Source organism: Nelumbo lutea, chromosome 3 (assembly GCF_056320005.1).
Source record: "Nelumbo lutea isolate HS-2025 chromosome 3, American lotus-T2T, whole genome shotgun sequence".
NCBI lineage: Eukaryota > Viridiplantae > Streptophyta > Magnoliopsida > Proteales > Nelumbonaceae > Nelumbo > Nelumbo lutea.
Window position 1 is genome coordinate 25,594,798 of NC_142686.1, and position 17,650 is coordinate 25,612,447.

General features: G+C 40.6%; 2 protein-coding genes across 14 annotated transcripts in view; one reads left to right on the plus strand and one right to left on the minus strand.

Moving 5' to 3' along the window:
- The window catches only part of LOC148863741 (Protein phosphatase 2C family protein), a 45,829-nt gene that overhangs the window by 6,579 nt on the left and 21,600 nt on the right, over nucleotides 1-17,650 (plus strand). The window lies entirely within an intron of this gene.
- Nucleotides 636-6,493, minus strand: LOC148863742 (uncharacterized). The gene is made up of 2 exons (XM_088975280.1): nucleotides 2,551-6,493; nucleotides 636-2,014 (listed from the first exon to the last, which is right to left on the minus strand). The coding sequence occupies exon 1, from the start codon at nucleotides 5,291-5,293 to the stop codon at nucleotides 4,301-4,303; it is 993 nt and encodes a 330-aa protein (XP_088831406.1). The 5' UTR covers nucleotides 5,294-6,493; the 3' UTR covers nucleotides 636-2,014; nucleotides 2,551-4,300.

Below are 17,650 nucleotides of genomic sequence, written 5' to 3' on the forward strand. Positions count from 1 at the left end.
AAATCAGCATTTAGAGAACCATCTGATTTTAATACAATTACCTGGATGGCAGAGAAAACTCAGAAAAGTTCTCTGTAAGTCAAATAGAAGCTCTACAAGTAATCCTTAGATTAGATGGTTGAAAGTTGAAACTATCTGATTTTTCCTATTTGTGACATTCAATATTTGGTCTTGATTAGAGGGCTCAGAACCATTGATGGACCAATGTTCCTATACATGTGACGCTTCATTGTTTTAGTTACATCTTCTGAATTTGGATGGAAGTCTCGATTCCCAATTCACTCCGAATTCTTAACAGCAAAGCCAAAGAACATCAACTATACTACTATGTTCACCCTCCCACAAGAAAAATGCCGAGTTAAATGTATCTTCAAAATACTGCTATTCCTTTTTCTATAAAAAACTGTCAGTAGAGTTGTCAATGGGTTGGATATGGTTCTGGGCAAGGTGGACCAGTCCTTAACTGATTATTAATCAGTTCTATAAGGTAGACCCAGAACCAAACTTTTTTTTTTTGGATCAGCAGAACCAAACCAATTCTTAATCATGATAATAGGGTCTGACCCAATTAAACTTGATATTCTATGATAATAACAACTTGGTACTTCATTTTTGATAATATATAACCTTAATAACAATGAAGGCAAATAATAAACTGTTTATACGTTGACAAAGCAAGTTTTTTAACAAATATATAACTTTATCTTATATACTGTCTATGAAATTTACCCTTTAGACATAAAATATAATGAAAATTGGAAGAAAACCGGGGGACCTTTATATATTTTTGAGAAAACGTAAAGTATAATTGTATTAATCAACCGGTCCTTTGTACAACGAGAAACTGTACAAAAACTGCAACAAAAGGACCTCAGAAAAAGGCCACCCTCAAAAAAGTACAGTCAGTTGTATCCTCTTTAAAACCTGTGTATAGACCTCAGCTTCCGAGGAGGCTTTCTGATAAAAAGTCCTGCTGTTCCTTTCAGCCCAATCTGCCCACAAAATAGCCAAAGGAATTGAGGACCAGCATAATTTCCCCTTCTTTGTCATTCCAGATATGTGCCAAGCCTCCAAGCATGTTCTAACCAAGGCTGGCATACTCTAGCTTACCTTTAAGTTCTTTTTTATTGATAAATGAGTAGGATTTTATTAAGTCAGCAAATAAGAGTTACATGCAACCCATGGAAAGGCACGAGGTGTGACCTTTCCTTTAAGACTAGTTACAGAATTACAAGTACAAAAGAAATTACACAGAGCCCAAAATAAAGTAGCCCAAAGAATCCCTTGTTTTGCAAGTGAATCAACCATTGATTTTGCTGATCTGCTTACCGACTGAACTCTGATTGTGTTATTCCTTGTTAGCCATTTTACCTTTTTGAGAAGATCTCTAAAACCCCAGATCGCAGAGGCCAGATCCTTCAACCAACCCACTATCACCTGGGAGTCCCATTCGATAATCAGATGCTCTATGCCTAACTGATTTGCGAGCTGGATTCCTTGTACAGCAGCAAGTAATTCGGCCCTTAAAGAGTCTCCCACACCCGTAGGACCTAAGTGCAAAGATATAATGCTACTGTCTTTATTTCTCAGAACTCCTCCTATGCTGGAAGGTCCTGGATTACCTTGACTACTTCCATCAAAGTTCAGCTTAATAAACCCCTCCCCTGGTGGCATCCATTCAACCACATGTCTGCCCTTCCTGGTAGAAGTATTAGTCACTGCTAACCTGCTTCTCCATAGGTCGCCAAAGAGAATGCATCAAAGAGATTTAGAGTTTTCAGCCACTGAATTGCCCTTGTCAGAATACATTCTTTAATTTCCGAAAAGCTCCTTTCTTTTTCACAAAAAATTCTGGTGTTCCTTTCTTCCCAAACTATCCACAACAAAGCTGCTCTTATGCACTTCCACATAATTCTCCCTCTCTTTGTGTGCCATTCAAAGATAGATGGACTAAACAACTCAGATGGCAGGTTCCACTTACACTCAAACAACATAAAACTCCAATTCCATAAAGCTGTAGCAAAAAAGCAAGAGATCGGTAAGTGGTGACAGTCCTCATTTTGAGATTTACAAAGAACACACCGATTAGGGGAGAAGCTCCATTTTGGTCTCCTCTTTTGCAGGTTTTCAAAGGTATTAATCTTACCATAATAAACTTCCCAACAAAAAACAACAATCTTTGGGGGAATTAGTCTAGCCCAGAATTCTTTAACTAGGAAACTCTGGGGTGTAGAAGAGGAGCAAGTGAAAAAGCCTTTCGGGTTAGGGGTCCAAATTCTTGTGTCAAGTTTGAGGGGATCTAAACAAATAGACTCAAGTGATGACAATAGTTCTGAAACACAAGCACTTTGATCATCATGTAACCCTCTATGGAAACCAAAATCCTAGTTTAGGGCCACAAAAGAAGCTGGGGAGGAAATAAAACTGGAAACTGACTCTTTCTTATAAAGGGAAAGAGTGTAAAGAGAGGGTAAAAGGTCTTTCAGAGGTTGGTTGCCTATCCAAATGTCTTCCCAAAAAAGAACATTGTTTTTAGAATTAACATCATACCTGGCCAGATTGAGAAAATGGGGAAGAATTCCGTGTATAGCCTTCCAGGGTGTTGCAAAAGTTGCCTGTCGAGATACCTTGGTATCCCAACTGTTCTACGAACAACCATGAATACTATTCACCACCTTGTGCCACAACCTCTCTCTCTCCAACGATTATTTCCAAAGCCATTTCCCTAGTAGAGCTTCATTCTTAAGAACTAGGTTACCTAATCCTACTCCCCCTTCTTCCTTACTTCGACTGACTATCTCCCACCTAATCAATTAATCCTTCTTCTCTTCCCTCTGCTCCCACAAGAAGTCCCTCATCACCTTTTCTAGCTTCTTAGCTTCTCTTGAGAGTATCCTGAACACCGAAAGAAAATAAACCGGAAGACTAGCAAGTGTCACCCTAATCAAGGTCACTTTACCCCCTAACGAAAGGTAACTTTTCTTCCAAGAAGCCAACCTCTTTTCGAACTTTTTGAACTTTTCCAAGAAGCCAATCAGACATGGAACACTCTAGACAACCTGCTACAACCTCTACCTCCCAAACTTCCAAATTGATTCCAATGACACAACTTTTGTCAAAGTTAATTGTCAGGTTTGAAGTAGACTCAAAGGATTTAATAAGATCTTTTAGGTTCCTCACTCTCCCTAAGTCTCACCCTTCACAAAATGATAATATCATCAACAAACTGAAGAAGTGAAGATGAGTCACTGGGATGTTATTCTTGCCTATCCCCCAACCACTAATCAGCCCTTCCCTGTTTGCTTTAGAAATCATTATATTGAACACATCTACCACAAGTGTGAACAAAAAGGGTGAAAGAGGATCTCCTTGCCTGAGCCCTTTACATGCTGGAAAAATCTTTGACCCCTCCATTAACTAGAACTGAAAATTGACAAGAGGTTATGCATCCACTCACCCACTTGCACCATCTATCCCCCAATCCACATTTTCTTAACACTTTTTATAGAAAATCCCAATCCATTGAGTCGTAGGCCTTCTCAATTTCTAGCTTACAAATAAAACCTTGATTGCCTGATCTCCTCATTTCCTCCACATATTCATTTGTTGTAAGGATGTGGTATATAATTTGCCTATCTTGTACAAAGGCTCCTTGGGCTTGAGCAATGAGAGACAGAAGGACATTTTTAATCCTTAAAGAAAGCACTTTTGCCACAATCTTATAGATGCTAGTCACCAAACTAATCAACCTGAAATCTTTAGGGTGTTTGGCATCTATTCTCTTTGGGATGAGAGCTAAGAAAGTTGCATTAACTCCACGACTAATCACATGGTTGTTTTCAAACTCCCTAAACACCTCAAACAAATCTTCTTTGATAGTGTCCCAACGCTCTTGATAGAAAGCGATTGTAAAACCATCTGGTCTAGGAGCCTTTGACCTACCCATAGAGAAGACAACTTATCTTATCTCTTCCTCTTCAAAGTTTCTTTCCAGCCAACCTGCCTTAATGGATGATAGACTTGGCCAATCTAGACCTTGCCACTCTCACTCGTCTCTCCAGGGGCCTACTCAAAATGGATTTGAAGTGAGTTGCAAAGCAGTTGGCTATATCCTCTTGGGACTCAATTTCCACTCCTTTGACCTCAATCTTGGCCACAAATTTTTTTCTCCTTCTCCCAGTGGCCATAGTATGAAAGAACTTGGTATTCCCATCCCCTTCTTTGATCCATTTATGCCTAGATTTTGCCTCCAAGATATCTCCTTCCTCAACAAGACCTCTTCCAAATCTTTCTTCAACTTTCATCTCAATTCTCTTTCTTGTGCACTCGTGGTCCTTTGATGTTCCTTTGAATCTAAATCCTCAATTTGGGTTGACAATCTGGCTTTTAGCTCTTCTAATCTACCAAATTCCACCATGTTCCAATATTTTATTTTGGATCTCAAACTTTTTAATTTATTGTGGAATCTAACCCCTTTCCATTTTACTCCCCTAATCTCTTCTCTCCACCACTCCTCAACTTTATGCACAAAGTCCGGGTGTGTCAACTGCATGTTCTTGAACCTAAAGGGTTTAGGTCCAAGCCCAAAGGTCTCTTGGCCTAGCTCTATGGGACAATGATCTAAGGTAACTCTAGGTAGAGCTTTTGCCACCAAACCCCTCCAGTGTGCTTCCCAACTTTCATTGAAAAGGAATCTGTCTAGTTTTAAACAAGATGGATTATCCTGGCAATTGGACCAAGTGAAGTTGGCCTGTAGCATAGGGAACTCCTTTAGATTACAACTATTGATAAATTCATTGAACCTCCTCATGCTAGTTGTGATAGATTGTTGGGGATTGTTTGACTCATTTAGAAACCTTATTACATTGAAATCTCCACCCAAGAACCAAGGGCCTTCCGATACTCCTTGAATTCCATAGAGCTCTTCCCATAGTTCATTCCGCTCTCTGTAATTATTCGGCCCATACACATCGGTTAACACCCATGTGAAACCATCTTCCACCATCCTGAACTTTAAGGATACAGAAAAATTACCTATCAGCTCCTCTAATGGTTCTACCACATCCCCTCTCCAGAGAGTAATTATCCCCCCAGAGGCTCCCCAAGAGGGAGTTAAGCACCAACTCACTCCTGTTGCTTTCCACATGCTTCTAACCCATCTTTTATCTAGATCTGCCAGTTTGGTTTCCTGTATCAATAAATTGTCGGGCCTTTCCCTCTTCAACAGATCTTTTATCACCCTCCTTTTTCTTGCACTTCCTAGACCCCTCACATTCCAGCTAATGGTCTTCATCAACTCGGTTGTAGAATGAGACTCTCCACACCATCCTTTTTCCTTCACTTTAGAGCCTTCCTCCTCTCCCCTCTTCCACTAAATTCTAAGTCCCCTTCTATGTCTGAAATTAGTCTTTCCACCTCGGACCTTTTCTTTTTCTTTTTGCTTTTGTTAATTGTTTCTTTTTCTGACATCACAGATTTACCTCTTTCTTTCTTCTCACAACAATTTCTCCCTAGGGGTTCTGCTTTTTTTTGGTGTTACCACCAACAACTCCTCTGTCTGTTTATATTCTTCCAACAAAACACATTTTCTCCCAAATTCCCTCCACTTCCTCCACCTGTCTTTTTTTTTAACTGTGAAACTTCTTCCTCTGTTTCTAACCTCTTCCTTTCCACTTCTACTCCTTCACCTCCAGCTGTTCTCTCCAACTGTGATGCCAAGTACCTGTTTTAGGTACAAAACCCCGATTAGTTACAAAACCTGAATGGACAAACATACCTGGCCTGATAGGAGAGGAATGGTCAAGAAGTTGTGTTGGGATATCAGTAATAGAATTCTGACCACAGCTCCTTCCCTTTGTCTGATTTGGTTGTTGGGGTAAACTTGGTCCAATCAAAACCTTTTCAATCCCTACAGCCGAAGAAGGCTTTGGTTTCCTTTCTGGGTGTTTTCTTGTAAACCTTCAGAGAAGAATCCTGCCCCTCCAAACTGAAACTCTTTACCTGCCTGTTTTCTGGAAAGGATTTGTTTGCAAGAATAGGTGTATCCTGATCATCCTTTAAAGTTGCTGCTAAGTTCTCCTCATCCTTGTGTGGTGCATCAGTTGTTGAAGTCTTTAACTTTTCAGCCTTATCTTCCACCTTATTCTGCTCCTCCCCTTTTCCACATCCTCCCGAAACACATATTTCCTCCTCTGGGAACAGAATAGCAGTGTTTAAACTTTCATCCTCCCACAAATCCTTCAAATCTTACAGATTTACACTTCCTATCTGATCGTGTCATCTGTGTCTGAATCGGAATCACTTTCAGCTTCAGTTGACAGCTCTGCTTCAAGGTTTTCAAGGTCGCGCCGTTGAATTGACCTTGGATCATGACAATCTTTGGGAAGTTGTGACAGATTTTTCGAAGGAACCCATTGTAGCGAACCTGTTCTCTGGTTTGACTTCTTCGAAGCCTTAGAAGAGCTCGACGGGGACAATGCTAGACAATTAAACTTGTCTAGCATCAACCATTCCTCAGTCATGTGCGGTTTTAAAGACTCATGTGATAACTTAAGACATGGGCCAGCTACAGTTGGTCCAGTAACAAAATTTCCTGTTTGAGAAGGCCCAAACAAAATGTTAAGCCCAGCCCCACTTAACTGTTCAGTCACGTAAGTTTTTAAAGAGCCACCTCCTTCGGCTTGATCCGACGGCTCAACCTTCTCAATAACCGGTTCGAAATCCTTGGCCAGACTGGTTTTTCCTTTTGGAGATGAATGGTCTAGCTTGTCCGAATTTTTGGCACCAGAAACTTACACCTGAGCAAAGGATCTTTTTGCTGTCAGTCCCTTGCCTTCTAACCGACGTATTTGACCTTCCTCACTGCCCATATCTTTTGGATAGTCGAAGTTTTGCTTGCCTATTTTAATGAAACTTTCCATCTTCTTTTGATTCTCCAATCCTAGGCAGCCGTGCAGGGCCTGTTCTTCCACCCGTACATCTTCTTCCCGTCTGGCCTCTAACCACAGAGAAGCTTCAATGGAGGAAGCTAACCAAACCTGTAAAGACAGTCCTTCAACCTGAAGAGTAATCTTCCTAGGTATCTCCTCTGGTTTGACTCCATTTATCAGCAAAGCAGCAGATCTCAAATCTCCCCAGAACTCCCCCACTAGATGAGCTCCACATAACAAGGCAATGGAGACTGCTACATCATGTTTCCCCAGGTGGAACGGTAACCCAATCACCCTGACTATCACTCCATCTTCAACAGCAAAAGATTTCGAATTGGATGAAGAGGACCATCTATACAAAGTAAATATCTCCTTGTCCTCTTGAATGCTTAGAGCCTCAACTTCCATCATGTTTTGAAGAGGATCAAGCACTGCCTTCGTACTGTCAAAAGGGGTTAAAATAAATGTCTTCCTCAGTCCCAACTTACTAACCAACATGTCTGCAATCTTCCTCCAATCCTTAATCTGATTTTTAGCTTCAACCACTAACATATTGTTCCAGTGATTTTTGCCGAAATTTATGTTTAGTAATGGACTGCTATTGCTGTTTGCCATGGCTAGAAAATCCTGGTTAAGAGTCTCTCCCTCAATGGTGAGTTTCCAACAAATAATCCCTCAACTACTTCTGCAGCTTCCACCATCTCCATCTCTGGGTTCCTTTGATCTAGAAAGCCAGTTAAGATCTCAGTCACTCCTTGCCATCCTTGACTATTTTTTTTTTCCGGCAGGGAAGCAGACCATTTGTTTCCTTCCTTTGTCAAAGAACTCTGAAAGAGATATGAGTAAACCTTTTGCATTCTGTTTACTTTCACCACATATCTCCTGCCAGACTTTGTCTTATTTTCCTTCCAGCATGTCTGTTTTCCTTTTGTTGCTGCTTCTTGCAAAAAATCCTTCAGCCATTCAATTATCTCCAAGCCTTCCACGAACTGTAGCTTTCTTCAACTCCCTTATCTTCAAGTTGTAACACCCTTTGATTCTTATTTCTTCAAACATAAAATCTTTAGCCTCTACTTTCAGGGCTTTCCTCCACCTTGTCACCTCCACAAAGCCCTGTGAGCTTTCCATCCTCTAAGCATCCTGCCTTCCTTCTGTAGACCATCTTCTCCTATTTTAAACCTGATGCAATGTCTGAACTGGGTAGTATCTCTACAGGTTCCTTTCCATAGGCTGCATCCAGAAGTCCCAAGAGGAGGACCACTATCCCAACCATTACTATCCAGCCCAAATTTCTCAGCTATTACCTTCCTCCAAAGGTTGTTTGGTTCAACATCAAGCCTCCAGTGCCAACTTTCTAATAAGGCTGTGTTGAAGGACCTTAGATATCTTATCTCCAAGCAAATCTGATCCCAATTCGCTAGGTGATACTTGTGTGAGTCTTTCCATCCCACCCACAGAAAATCTCTCATCTTTTTTTTTTTCCCTAAAGCCTCCACCACCTCTGAAGGGATTGGAAAAAGAGACAAAAAATAGGTCGACGGGCTGGCTACAACACTCATCTTCCCACCTTTGGAAAGGTACCTAGTTTTTGATCCATCCTCTCTAAGATTGGGTTCCAAACATGGTTTCAAATGTCGCTAATGTCACCCGACATATGTCGATGTCGAGGCTCACTGACATGAAAATGGATGGTAATATAAAAATTACATTATGTCAGTCGACATTTCCTATATTTCGGAAATGTCGACCAAATCAGTCCAAATAGCAAAAAAAAAAAAACAGTTTTTCCTATTATGTTGACAAGATGTTGACTAATGTCAACAGGATGTCGACTAATGTACATTAAAAATATAATATATTAGTATATTATATTAATATAGTACAGTATATTAATATAGATTATTCCATTAATATTTCTATTTAATATTTCAAGTAAAATATTTATAAAAAGAATTAACAAAATATAATAACAAAAGAATAAATTAATTACTTTATAATATAAAACATAAAATATTTTCAAGTAAAAAAATATTAACTAGTTATTATTTTTTAAAATATTTATTAATATCAGAAAATGTTTATTAAATTTTATAAAAAACCATATTCTACATTTAATATAAAAAGTAGAATACATTTAATAAATTTTATACTAAATCACAATTTTTTATAAATTTAGTATTAAAAATCATAATAAATTCATTAAGTTTTATAAGAAATCAGAATTTATCATAATCTTAATACTACAAAAAGGAGAATCAGTTTATTGAATTAATAATAAAACATAATGTATTATAACTTTAATATTTAAAAAATCAGAATAAATGTATTTCTATTTACTAGTGTGAAATAAATATATTAGAATTTATAATAAATCAGAACTAAAAATAAGAAAAGAAAATATCAGATAACCTTGTAAAAACATCAAAATGCATAATAAATCAGTAAATCGTCATTTACTAATTTGTTATTGATCTTAGTTTCTTAGCTTTATATAATGGTTTGGAATAAGATAATGGTCTAGAAATATGTATTAATTCTTCTTTTATCATTTTACAAAATATCTTTGCATATTTCCACATATTTCATAATATTTCCACAATGTCTCTAAGTTTTATAATATTTCCCCTCGACATTTCCGACATATGTCCTATATTTTGGTAAGCGACATTTCCATCGACATCGACATTTTAAACCTTGGTTCCAAATGGCTTTTGATGTGCACTTGGCACCAAGTAGTGGCCCCAAATAACTTGTGGGTAGAAGTCCTACTTTGCAGCCCAAAAGATCAGCCAACCTCTGAATGTTAGAAACTTCACCCACAACAATCATTTCACTTTTTGCTAAGTTCGCCTTTAACCCAGAAACAATTTCAAACCAGAAAAGGAGATGCTTTAGATTAAGCACTGTTTTCTCCGAAACCTTGCAAAAAAATAGTGTCATCAGCTTACTGCAAAACAGGAATGAAAGTACCATTTTGGCTCACTTCAAAACCTTCCCAACAGCTCCAACTCCACACCACACTATTAAAAATAGGAGGGGGGATAAGGGATCCCCTTGTCTTAAACCCCTCAAACTTTTGAAATTGCCTCTAGCTACTCCATTAACAAGGACCGAGAATCTTGGACTGGAGATGCAAACTTCTATCCAGTTTCTCCATTTTGAACCAAAGTGCATTCTGTCCATCAAATAATCCAAAAAAGACCAATTAACATGGTCGTAAGCATTCTCCAAATCTATTTTACAGACCAAACCATTTCTTCCATTTTCTCTTTCTTGAATCAACTAACTCATTTGCTAGAGAACCACATCATGAATATGTTTGTTGTGAACAAAAGCTCCTTGGTATTTGGATATCAAGGAATCTATCACTTTCTTAACCAAGTGGCTAGAATCTTGGCCAAGATTTTGTACATACTTCCTGTATATATTATTAACCGTATAATTGGTTTGGGTCTTTTTTTTTTTGATAAGTGATAAGTGGAATTTCATTAAGATTAAGAAGGAACTATTAGCGGATACAGCATGGAAATTCCAAGTGGCATGAGCTGCACCCTCAAAAATAAAACAAAATTACAATTGAGCCCAAAATAAATTGTCCCTAAACAACCCGTGCTTAGCTAGAGAATCTGCCAGCCCATTAGCTGATCTCCTCTCCCGCTGAACTCTCACTGTTACGTTGGAGGTTAACCACTTGAATCTTCTCACCCCCCTCCCCCAAAGAACCAGGCTACAATCTCTGACTCCTTCAGCCACTCAGTTACCAGTTTAGAGTCACCTTCTATCAGCAGATTCCCAAACTCCTCCCACTCCAATTGGGCCAGAAAATAATGCAACAATCTGACCCTTTGCATTCCTAAAAACTCCTCCCACTCCAGAGGTTCCCAGATTACCAAAGCAACTGCCATCAAAGTTCAGCTTGATGAAGCCTTCTTCAGGGGGCTTCTAGTCTGCCATAGGCTTGTTCTTAACTGAGGAAGAATTAGCAACCCATCCCCAGTTTCTCCAAAGGTTATCAAAGGAGAAATGTGAGTGCAGATTCGAAGCTTTAACCCAGTTGATGGCCCTGTTCATAATGCAGTCCCAAACATTATCCACATCCCTCTCTAAGTCATTAAAAATCCTATCATTTCTTTCCTCCCAAACTGTCCAAACCAGAGCAGCCCTAGCACATCTCCATAACACTCTCCCCCTTCTCTTATGCCACCTGAAGGTAGATGGGTTGAATAGCCCAACAATCTGCAGAGGCTTTCTCCACCTGCAACCAAAATGATCAAAGATGTTTCTTAAAATCCTACAACAAAAAGGCAGGGGATTAGTAGAGGGTAAAAACTTTTTCCATTATCTTTGCAAAGAAACACCAGTTTGGTGAAATGTGTTAGTGGTGTTAGTGAAGGGGTATTTCAGTCTTTGTACTTGTTGAGAATGTTGATGTTTACTGTTATGTTAGTTCAAGTGCCTCTTACTTAAAGAAGGGCACTTAAGTCTTTTCCAATATGTAATAATATAATAACAGTTCTGGCCGAATCTAGGGATTACTTTTTTTTTCTCTAATTCGAACCAGCCTTTCTCTCTTTCCTCTCTTTTCTCTCTTTTTCTTTCCTCTCCTACTTCTTGCTGTTTACTTTACTTTACAGTCAACAAACAAGACAAAATTCTAGGGTAGGTCAACCTTCAACATGGTATCAGAGCGAGGTTCAACAAATCAGACTTGCTAGAATTCTATCTTCTGCGCATTCGAGTTAGGGTTTCTCTTGGATTTCTTAGCTGTGAGTTGGAGACTGGGAAAAGGGCTGAAAAGGAGTGATCGCCCTCTTCCCTAGGAGGTTTCTATGCCTCCGATTGTGTCGTTGGTGATTGGTTGCTGTGGTTTCTAAGCCCTAGTTAGGGCTGGTACATGTGGTGCAGTGGTGTCTCAGCCCTTTGTGTGGTTGGCCTTCAGGCGATGAGGTAAAGTTTTTTTTTTTTATGCATATTTTCTATTATGGAATACATGAGAGGTGTAGTACAGTTCACATGATGAGTTTTCAGATTGCAGTATGCTAAGGTTTATGCTAGGGTTTATTTTGGTTTGTGTGTGATTCGAAGGGCAATAGTGTCTACTTAATGGTGAAACTTCCTGTAGTTGTGGATTAGGGCTGGTGGTGTTACAAGTGCGATTTTCAGCATTTGATATCGCTGAAATCAGTGTGTAGATTTCGGTGAGTAGGGGTTGTGGTGTTGCAGTTTTCAGCATTTAATATTGCCAAAATCAGTGTGCAGATTTCGGTGAGTAGGGTTTGTGGTGTTGCAGTTCTCAGAATTTATTACTGTTGAAATTAGTGTGCAGATTTCGGTGAAGTGTCTGTGTGTAGTGTGCAGTGTGTAGTGCTCATAATTCAGTGCACAGAATTCAGTGATAAGGGAGTTCGGCAATGGCGGATAACAGTGATAGTAAACCTAGTGTCATGATATCTACTGACTACCTGAATGTCCAAATGACCTCCATTAAATTGAATGGAGAGAATTATGTCCCTTGGGCCAAGTCTGTAGAGGTTTTTTTGAAGGCGAAGAAGAAAGTGAAGCATATAGGAGAGGAGAAACCCCCTGCTAATTCTCAGGAGTATGAAGACTGGAAATAGGAAGATGCACAGATCATTACATGGTTGTGGAACAGTATGGAACCCAAAGTCAGTGTGAACTTCATGTTTCTTGACACAACCAAAGAGGTGTGGGATCATGCTAAGAAATTGTATTCAGGTCAGGATAATACCACTAGGGTATATCAACTGTATCAGGAATAATTCAATCTGCAACAGGGAAATCAGAGCCTTGAGGAGTACTATGCCAGTGTGAGGAATATCCGTAATGAGTTAAATGTTTATCATCCTCTCACTTCTGATGTCAAAGTTCAACAGCAACAGCGAGAGCAGCTTGATGTGACACGGTTTCTAGTGGGGCTGAAGTCTGAGTATGAACCAGTACGAGCCCAGATACTAGGGGGATCTGCTCTTCCATCTTTAGAGGAGGTGTTTGCTTGTCTTTGGAGGGCTTCCATTAGATCTATGGATTCTAATGTCTCCGATAAATCAACATTTGCAGTGTCGAGAGGTCGAAGTGGGGCTCGAGGAGCCCAGCCTGGCAGGAGTGGAAGTGGTGGATCTACACATATCCGTGGTGGTGGTCGTACTGGAGGCAGAGATTCAGGGGGAGCTCGTGGTAGAGGACGTGGCTCGGGTCCACGGAAGTGTACTCATTGTGGTTTGGATGGACATACCATTAACTACTGCTATGACTTACATGGTTCTCCCTCGACATGGGCCAACCATGCCATGACTAGTGACACCAGTTTCAGCTCTAGACAGGAGAACCGGTCAGCTGACCCGATGCCTTCTACTCCCTCAGATGGTCTAGGCAAGGAGATGGTGATTGTTCCTCGGGATGAGTATGAGAGGTTTGTTCAATCCAAGTCGCAACAGAACACAATTTCCTTTGCACACTCAGGTATGGCTTGTTTGGCATCCACACCCAACCCCTTGATTATTGATTCTGGAGCCTCCGATCACATGACGGGAACTCCAGGTGTGTTTTCATCTCTCACTCATTGCTCAACATCACAATCTGTTACCCTTGCTAATGGCTCCACATCATCTATCTATGGTGTTGGTAATGTTGACCTAGACCCTGTATCCCTATCCTCTGTTTTATATGTACCTAAGCTTCCATTTAATCTTATGTCTGCTAGTAAGCTGACCAAGTCCCTTAAGTGCTCCATCACATTTTACCCTTCTAAGTGTGTTTTTTAGGATCTCAAGACGGGTATGAAGATTGGTGGAGGGCATGAAGCCGGTGGATTGTATTATCTTGATGGTGGTGGACAAACGTCAACGGCCCTTCGTCATCCATTTCTCCTCTTCAGTGGCATTGTAGATTTGGTCATCCTTCGTTGAAAGTGTTTTAGTCCTTAGTCCCTTCATTGAGTCAACTTTCTATTTTAGATTGTGAGTCATGTCTATTTGGAAAACACCATCATGTTCCCTTTCGTTCTAGGGTCGATAATCGTGTGTTGAGTCTTTTTTCTTTAATTCATTCAGATGTTTGGGATCTTTATGAAGTGATGTCATATAATGGATACCGATATTTTGTTATTTTTGTTGATGACCGTTCAAGAATGACGTGACTCTATTTAGTGAAAGAAAGAAGTGAATTATTTGCCATCTTCTAGAAATTTTATGCTGAGATCCGCAATCAATTTGGCATTCACATCAAAATTTTTCGTTCTGATAATGGTCGCGAATACTTGTCTTCATCTTTTCAAGAATACTTGGACCAACATGGCATTATACACCAAACTTCATGTACCTACACTCCGCAACAAAATGGGGTTGCTGAGAGAAAGAACCGCCATCTTGTAGAAACGGCACGCTCCCTCATGCACCACATGAATGTTCCCAAAACCTTTTGGAGCGATGCAATGCTCACCTCTTGTTTCTTAATTAATCGGATGCTCATGTCTATCCTTGATGGTCGTTCTCCTTTTAGTGTCTTATTCCCCAACATGTCTCCGTTTCTGCTTTCTCCTCGGGTATTTGGGTGTGTTTGCTTCGTTCATAATCTGGGTCCCGGGACTGACAAGTTAGATGCACGTTCCCTAAAGTGTATCTTCCTTGGCTATTCCCGAACTTAGAAAGGGTACAAGTGTTATCATCCCAGTTCTCGTCGTTCCTTGGTATGTGCTGATGTTACATTCTTCGAGTCTACTTCGTTCTTCGTGGGGTCCGGTGCTGCTGCTTCCTCCACATCATCACCTCCTCTTCCTCTTCCTGTGGCTAATCCCCCTCCTCTGGTTCCAGTCATGCCTACGTCCTTGCCTCCGGTGCCACCGTCGGTTGACCGTCCACCCATCCGTCACATGTATACACATCGCCTGCGTGTACCGGCTGCCGCTCCTCCAGCTTCATCACCGTCGACAGATCTAGCTCTAGCTCCGACACCAGCCGCTGACCTAGATCTTCCTATTGCCTTCCGGAAAGGTAAATGTACTTGCACCCTTCACCCTATTTCCAATTTTGTTTCACTTACCCACCTCTCTGCCTCCCATCGCCAGTTCATATCTTTGTTATCCTCCGTGGTTGTTCTTAAGGATTTCCAGGAAGCCCTTACCTCTCCAGAGTGGTGCTGTGCTATGGAAGAAGATCTCTATGCTCTGCATCATAATCACACTTGGGATCTCATCGCTCTTTCTCCTGGGAAGCAGGCTGTTGGTTGTAAGTGGGTGTATAGTGTTAAGTACTTGCCCGATGGTCGTGTTGAGCACCTGAAGGCGCGGTTGGTTGCCAAAGGGTACTCCCAAACCTATGGCATTGACTACACAGAGACATTCTCCCCGGTTGCTAAGATAGGGTCAGTTTGTGTCGTCATCTCCTTTGCAGCTATGTATGATTGGCCTCTCCATTAGCTAGATATCAAAAATGCCTTTCTGCGTGGTGATTTGCTCAAGGAGGTCTACATGGAGTAACCACCAGGGTTTGTTGCTCAGGGGGAGGATGGTAAGGTATGCAGACTTAAGAAGGCTATTTATGGACTTAAATAGTCCCCTCGAGCATGGTTTGGTAGGTTTAGTGAGGTGGTCAAGAAGTTAGATATGAAACAGTGCCAAGTTGATCACTCTGTCTTCAGCTTTGACTCTTCGGCAGGCAAAATAATATTGGTGGTGTATGTGGATGATATCGTTGTGACTGGGAATGATAAAATGGGCATTGATAGATTGAAGGCATTCCTATAGGAACACTTTCAGACAAAGGACCTTGGCAAGTTGAAATACTTTTTGGGCATAGAGGTAGCAAGATCTAAGCATGGCATTAATTTGTGCTAGAGGAAATATGGGCTTGATTTACTGGAAGAAACAGGGTTGTTGGGTACTAAACTGGCTGAGACACCTATGGAAACAAATATGAGGCTGAGCAGTGATATAGGTGAAGTATTTGAAGACCCTGGCAGATACCGACGACTTGTAGGCAAACTAAACTATCTAACCATTACTTGGCCAGATATTTCATTTGCGGTTAGTGTGGTGAGTCAATTCATGCAGAAACCTTTGGTCCCACATTGGAATGCAATGCTAAGGATTGTGAGGTATCTGAATGGAGCTCTTGGTCGTGGTTTGCTGTACAGGAGTGGTGGAAAACTGGTGGTAGAAGGATACACCGATGCGGATTGGGCAGGTTTTGTCTGATAGACGATCTACCACAGGCTATTGCACCTTTCTAGGGGGTAACCTGGTAACGTGGAAAAGTAAGAAGCAAACAGTTGTGGCAAGAAGCAATGCAGAAGCAGAATATAGGGCCATGGCACATACTGCTTGTGAATTAGTGTGGCTGAGGAACCTTCTACAGGAGATAGGATATGACATCAGTACTCCAATGAAGCTCTATTGTGACAATTAGGCAGCGGTTCATATCTCTTCCAATTCGGTGTTTCATGAAAGAACCAAGCACATCGAAGTTGACTGTCATTTTGTGAGAGAGAAGGTGCTGAATGGGGTGATAGAAACTGCATATGTTAGTACGGGAAACCAGTGGGCAGACTTGTTTACAAAAGGTTTGAGTCGGGGGAGAGTGGACTACATATGTAACAAGCTGGGATTATATGATATATACTCACCAGCTTGAGAGGAGTGTTAGTGGTGTTAGTGAAGGGGTATTTCGGTCTTTGTACTTGTTGAGAATGTTGATGTGTATTGTTATGTTAGTTCGAGTGCCTCTTACGTAAAGAAGGGCACTTAAGTCTTTTCCAATGCTCCCGCTTTAGGGGTAATGGGTTTGGGCTAGATTTCCTTGCAAAAAAGGGCTGAGGGTTAGGGATCAAGGTTCAAAGTATCGACACAGGCTGATACGCCGGTAGTGCGTATCAGTACTTTTTCTAAGGTTTTATTTATTTTTTTCAAAACTGGTTTAGAGGGGTCGGTTTAAGGCCCGACTACCCTCTGAACCAGTGTCTGACCTGATACAACCCCTGGAGGGGCGTATCGGGAAGCCATTGGCACGATACGTATTGATACTTTGAACCTTGTTAGGGTCTTAGGGATAGAGAAAATGTAGGAGAAAAAAGAAGCATAGGAAAACCGAGTGGAGGGGTTAATATGAGTGTCAGGTAGAATGATCCATACAAACAACTTCAAGGGTTTTGAGAAGCAAAGCAACCTAAGGTCTCCACTAAAGCCCAAGTTCCAATTGATACTAGAAGAATGGGAGAAAGATACAAACCTCTGAATGGGTTCAGATTTAAAGAGGGATCAGGAATATAGGGAGGGAAAAAGGTCCTTGAGAGTGAATTTTCCGACCCAGATGTCCTCCTAGAATAACCCTAACTCTTTTTTTTTTTTGATCAGTAAAAGTAAATTTATTAATGAAAAGATATAAGAATTAGTACGGAGATTGGGTAGCCTTGGCTACCCCAAATGTCCAATAACATTCCACCCAATATTTGCCTTACAATCTTACAAAAGAGCCCAGAAACATTGTTCCCTGTTAGCCCCTTGCTTTGCTAAGCCCATTTGCTACTCTTGGAGTCCACTGAACCATTAACTGGATGTCTTTTGTGATGTGCTTAATTTTCTTGATCTCATTTCTGAATATCCATGGAGTCTTTCCATCATGTTTTAGCGAGCTTATAATCACTTTGGAGTCGCCTTCAGCAACCAACTTTCTCACACCTATTTCCCTGGCTTTTTGTATTCCGAAAAC

Coding starts and splice junctions, on each gene's coding strand:
- LOC148863742 (XM_088975280.1), bottom strand. CDS start 5,293: ATGAAGACCATTAGCTGGAATGTGAGGGGTCTAGGAAGTGCAAGAAAA.